Here is a 5,830-nt window from a genome sequence, read left to right on the forward strand (position 1 = left end):
ATATATATACACACACACACACACCTAATATGCACCCACAACGTTGTTTTCTCCGCTTAAATTAAATAGATGGGAATATGCTTTGAAATAAATCAAAACAACCTTCATTGGCTCACTTTAGTACGCGATCTAATGCAATCTTACATTTTTAGTATATTGGACACGTGTTTTGTGCATGGACACAGGGAAAGAAGGGGTCTAGACTCGAGAGGTTGTGTAGGTTGGCCCTGTAAAGCCCCTATAAAGGACGTAACAGCACCTTCATGCCTTATCAGTCAGCCATGGCCCACTCTCTCTCTCTTACTCTCTCTCACGTGTTTCAGTCTGTGGTCAACTAGTGACTTTCTATAGTTGCCGGTGTGCCTGGTGTGCCTGGCTGTCGATGAGCCCACGCCTTGGTGTAGCCACCGCTGATTAGCCCACGCCATGGAGTAGCCAACGTTTGTGCAGTACTGTGTGCCCTTATGACCTCCTCCACGACCACCACCATTTCCTCCATGAAGCATCAACGCCATTAGATCATAGCCCCAGCGAGTCCGCCGTCTGGTAGAGCGAGGTGAGGATGGGGGGGGGAGGGCAGGCGGAGAGGGGGGGTGACAGAGCAAGGTGAGGATGGGAGGGGTGCAACTGGTCAGAGTGGGTGACCTTAGTAAAGCTAAGGTTTTCGTCCGAAAATCAAAGAGAAGCACCCACGATAAAATTAATTAATTCATTAGAGTGAATATGATATTCACTAGTGAATAAGCACCCACCACCTATTATATAAGAATATAATTTTTCTCATTTATAGAGAGGATTCGTTTGCCATAAGGCAGGCCAATTCCCACACTGGTTCACGAGACTACGTTGTCTGCGGGACAGGCCCTCTCAAGCTGAGTTTGGAACAAATCAAGCTGGTCTTGTTTTGCTGTGAGTTGCAGGATGCATCCGCTCATGCTGCCGCAATGTCCAGAATCTTGCAAGGAGGTCTGCAGCCTCTTTGCCCAAAAGGGCAGCTGGACATGGCCCTTGAAGCGCTGTCTCGTATCGGCACACCTCCCTCTGCCCACTTCTACGTTTCCCTCCTCAAGGAATGCAAGAAGAACAAAGCCCTTGCCCAAGCCAAGCAAATCCATGCCCATCTTGCCCAACATCGTACCCCCCTGACCGGCCTTCTGGGTGACTACTTGGTGATGACCCTGGCCTTTTGTGGTGCCATTGAAGATGCTCTCCACACATCTTACACATTGCCATGCCGTACAGTCTTCTCCTGGACCGCCATCATCTCCGCTTATGTGGACCGTGGCTGCTCTCAAGACGCTCTCAAAATGTATCAGTGCATGCTAGACGATGGTGTCCAGCCGGACCGGTATACCTTTGTCAGCCTTTTCAAAGCTTGTGGCAACATACCTGACCTCGAATTCGGCAAGAAACTACATGCTGATGCTGGCCGGAAAGACATTGTGTCTGACGTCTTCGTTGGAAACACCCTTGTGAGCATGTATGGCAAGTGTGGGAACATTGTTGAAGCAGAGCATGTATTCTCTGCAATGCCCCACCACACTATCGTGTCATGGAATTCGATGCTCTCAGCATATGTGGAGCATGGCCAAGGAGAGAAGGCGTTACAGTTGTACTTACAAATGCAAGAAGAAGGTGTGAGCCCAGACCTCGCGACATCTGTAATTTCCCTTCAAGCGTGTGCCACCCTTGCAGATAAAGACCTTCTTGTCGATGGACAACGTACCATGTTGTTACCTTTAGAAATTGGACAGGCATTACATGCTGGTGTCCACAGGAAAGGCTTTGCATCACACATCTTTGTTGCTAGCACTCTTGTGAGTATGTATGGCAAGTGTAAAGCTATTGCGGAAGCACAGCATGTGTTTGTTACCCTTTCCGATCATGATGTGGTGTCATGGAATGTGATGCTCTCAGCATACGTTGAGCAAGGCCAAGGACAAAAGGCTTTACAATTGTACAAACAGATGCAAAAGGACGGTACAAGTCCAGACAAGATGTCATTCATGATTGCCCTTCAAGCATGTGCGGCCTTTGCAGAGAAGGAGGAAGCTCTTCTTGTGAAGGGAGAACTTATCAAGCTGATGCCGCAGGAAATTGGACAGGCATTACATATCGATGCCGAAATTACAGGCTTTGCATCTGATGCCTTTGTTGGCAACACCCTTGTGAGCATGTATGGAAAGTGTGGGGCCACTGTGGAGGCAGAGCAAGTATTTGGTGCACTATCCCACCATGATGTTGTGACATGGAATGCGATGCTCTCAGCATATGTTGAGCAGAGCCAAGGAGAGAAGGCTTTAAAGTTGTACTTACAGATGCTAGAGGAAGGCTTGAGTCCAGATCAGCTGACATCTGTAATCACCATTCAGGCATGTGCCATTCTGGCAGAGACAGAAGAAGCTCTTTTAGAGGAAGGACGATCAACGAAGGTGATGCCCCTGGAAATTGGGCAGGCTTTACATGCTGATGCCCGCAGGAAAGGCTTTGCATTGGATGTTATTGTTGGCAGCACCCTTGTGAGTATGTATGGCAAGTGTGGTGCGATTGTGGAAGCTGAGCACATGTTTAATGCATTATCCCATCGTGATGTTGTGTCATGGAATGCCATGCTCTCAGCATATGTTGAGCAGGGAAAAGGACATATGGTTCTACAGTTGTACACACACATGCAAGAGGAAGGTGTAAGTCCAGACCAACTGACATTTGTGACCACCATACAGGCATGTGCCACTCTTGCAGAGACGGAACTTTTCATGGAGGGGAAATCGACCAAGACAACGTCTCTTGAAATTGGTAAGGCATTACATGCTGATGCTTGCAGGAAAGGTGTCTTATCTCATGTCTTTGTCAGCAACACCCTTGTCAGTATGTATGGCAAGTGTGGGGCCACTCTTGAGGCAGAGCATGTGTTCGGTGCACTATTCCCACGCACTGTTGTGTCGTGGAATGCGATTCTCTCAGCTTATGTGGAGCAGGGCCAAGGAGAGAGGGCTTTACATTTATACACACACATGCAAGAAGAAGGTGCGAGTCCAGACCAGCTGACATGTGTAATTGTCCTGCAAGCATGTGCCTCCCTGGCAGAGAAGGAAGCTGCTGTTTTTGTGGAGGGACGATCAATCAAGGTGATGGCTCTGGAAATTGGACATGCATTACATGCTGATGCCCGCATGAAAGGCTTTACATCAGATGTCGTTGTTGGCAACACCCTTGTAAGTATGTTTGGCAAGTGTGGAGCCGTTGTGGAAGCAAAGAATATGTTTGATGCACTGTCCCAATGGACTGTTGTGTCATGGAATGCAATGCTCTCAGGATACATTGAGCAGGGCCAAGGAGAGGAGGCTTTTCAATTGTACAGAGAGATGCGAAAGCAAGGTGTGACCCTGGATCATATTACACCTATCTGCATTCTGCAAGCCTGCAGTGTGATAGGAAGCTTGGAGATATGTGAACAGATTCACTTTGACATTGTCTCTGCCGGGTATGATTTCTTTTCCTCCTTGGCAGCCCCTCTAATCCATGCATATGGGAGTTGTGCAAGCATGGTTGATGCACATGAATTTTTTGAAAAACTGTTGGAGCCTGATATTATGTCATGGAATGCTTGCATTGCTGGTCATGCAGGAGAAGGAAACTATGTAGCAAGCCTGCACATGTTTGAGGAATTGAAACTTGCAGGAATCAAGCCAGATGAAGTAACATTTACTTCAGTGCTTTCAGCTTGTAGTCATACTGGCCTTCTTTATAAAGGTCTTGAGTACTTTGAATCCATAGGTAGAGACTATGGCCTCACTCCTGACTTAAAGCATTATGGTAGTATGCTAGACCTCCTTGGTCGTGCAGGTGACTTCAATAGGGTAGAGAACATGTTGGTGAAAATGCCTATTGAGGCTGATGTGACCATTTGGTTGTGCTTGCTTGGTGCATGTTGTACACATGGCAATTTAGAGCTAGCAAAACAGGCTTTTGATCATGCAGTGAATCTGCAGCCCGAGCAGGGTACTTCTTATGTTTTAATGTCAAACATATATGCAAATGCCGGCCTGCTGGAGTGTGCTGACAATGTGGAAATTTCTAGACAGCAACATGGTTGTTGTGGGTGATGTTGGTGGAACTGAGGATTTGTCCCTTTTTCACCCCTTCTGAAATAACAAATAGACCCTTCGAAGAGGTAGAAAACCGAATGGAAAGGGGATTACCTTCCTGGCTGGCTGCTCTTAGAGGGAGAATACAAATGAGGAGGGGAGGAGACCTTGTGATGCCAAGAGATCCCAGTCCTGCCTTCAGACAGGAAGGCTCTAGGGCTCCAGGTGCTTGTTCGGCGATTTTGCATGACCTTGGAGCTACCCAGAAAACACTTCAAATGGAGGCAGAGCATGTGGTGAGGTCGGTCCAGAAGAGTGGATAGACTCTGCTTTTGTGTCTGTGTGGGGTTTTCTTTTGGGGGGGGGGGGTGGGGGGGGGGGGTGTAGATGACGCCTCGTGTGGCAGTGGCTGGCCAGAGCTGCCTCTCCTCCATGTGTTGCGTCCCAATGTGCCACCCACTGTTGCCTGGCTGGCCATCATGTCAATCATCCACTGATACAACCAGTGTAGTGCCACACCAGTCCATCATCCTCATACTGCATGACGGGCTGGGACTGGTCTCAATCGTCTATGTCAGTATCCCATGTAAGGAAATGGACACACTAGTCCTGAGTGAAACGCAAGCTTCTCCTCTAGAGCTGCTGTGCTGCAATCCCATGAACAGTGGCATTAAAGGATATGGCTGATTTTAGACTGTTCTTTGCATTAAACTTGAAAGGCTTTTCTTCATTATGCTTAGTCTGCTATGGGTAGGGATTAGGATCAGATCCTGTTCAAAGGGGTATAAATAAACTTCTACAAATTGCTACATATTATGGTTGAGGTCCACTACCAATAAGTTCAACTGTAGGGAGTCCCGACTCCAGAGATTTCCTACACTTATCTACATATCTTTAGTATCTGGGAGCCTATATTGATTTGTTTTTTAATGTCTAACCCTACAAGAGTTCAGGGCCTAACATACGCATGGAGGGGAAGAGGGGTAGGACCTTCATTTTGTCCTCAGTAAACCAACCCCAACATTTTTGGGAACCCAACCACCATTAGTATCGACTTCTCCATTCCATAGGCAACACGCAGTGCAAATGCCCATGCTTGCCAACTAATGTTGCTAATCTATATGGAGTGCCACAACAGCCTCTAGCAATGTGCAACCTCAAACCCCTATGCCTCAAATGACACTAGCAACCTGATTTTTATATGCAAATGACACAAGGGGCAACTTTTGATTAGATTTGAGAATCATTTAAACATGTTGATGATGTGACCAAAGTGTGAGTCCTAGGGTTAAGCCTTGATTGCAAGGCCAACCAATGGTTTGGGTCATTGAAATTAGAACTCTAGGATTTGTGGCAAGTGTCCACATGAGTATGACTAGATAAATGTATAGCATAGAGCAATGAAAAGGTGAATCATTGCAAGATTTTATCACTTGCATAAAATACATGAACTCAAGGTGTGAAAGACTTAATGATGAGTAGGTGTTATGATGCTTTCTCTTCAGACTCTAGGATCTTAAATTGTGTCATCTCTTTTCACTTAAAGACTTACATTGTATGATGTGTGTGTTGCAAGTATGCAATGAACTTCGATGATAGTGTGACGAGTTTGTTGAAAAAGTATTTGCTCAATGCTTCATCCTTGTGTTGTTACTATGCGTAATATATGTGCTCTATTTTGCAAGGCCTCCTATATGAGTAGCCATTTGTGGGGAGCACTCGGGGACTCGACAGTTCCCAAT

The 5,830-nt window shown here is 46.6% G+C and overlaps 1 protein-coding gene across 2 annotated transcripts; it reads left to right on the forward strand.

Moving 5' to 3' along the window:
• The first annotated feature begins 308 nt into the window (after positions 1 to 308).
• On the forward strand, positions 309 to 4,818 carry LOC147618889 (putative pentatricopeptide repeat-containing protein At3g01580). 2 transcript variants are annotated; one of them, XM_086773987.1, is made up of 2 exons: positions 309 to 3,484; positions 3,628 to 4,060. In XM_086773987.1, the coding sequence occupies exons 1-2, from the start codon at positions 945 to 947 to the stop codon at positions 3,662 to 3,664; spliced, it is 2,577 nt and encodes an 858-aa protein (XP_086630113.1). In that variant the 5' UTR covers positions 309 to 944; the 3' UTR covers positions 3,665 to 4,060. The 2 variants fall into 2 exon arrangements, with proteins under 2 accessions (XP_086630113.1, XP_086630112.1); XM_086773986.1 differs by having other exon boundaries at positions 309 to 4,818.
• Positions 4,819 to 5,830: the final 1,012 nt, after the last annotated feature.

This window comes from Cibotium barometz, chromosome 34, assembly GCF_041138505.1.
Source record: "Cibotium barometz isolate CiBa-2024 chromosome 34, ASM4113850v1, whole genome shotgun sequence".
NCBI lineage: Eukaryota > Viridiplantae > Streptophyta > Polypodiopsida > Cyatheales > Cibotiaceae > Cibotium > Cibotium barometz.

Excerpts from the sequence above, each read along its gene's own strand:
- LOC147618889 (XM_086773986.1), top strand. The coding sequence starts at position 945 with ATGTCCAGAATCTTGCAAGGAGGTCTGCAGCCTCTTTGCCCAAAAGGG.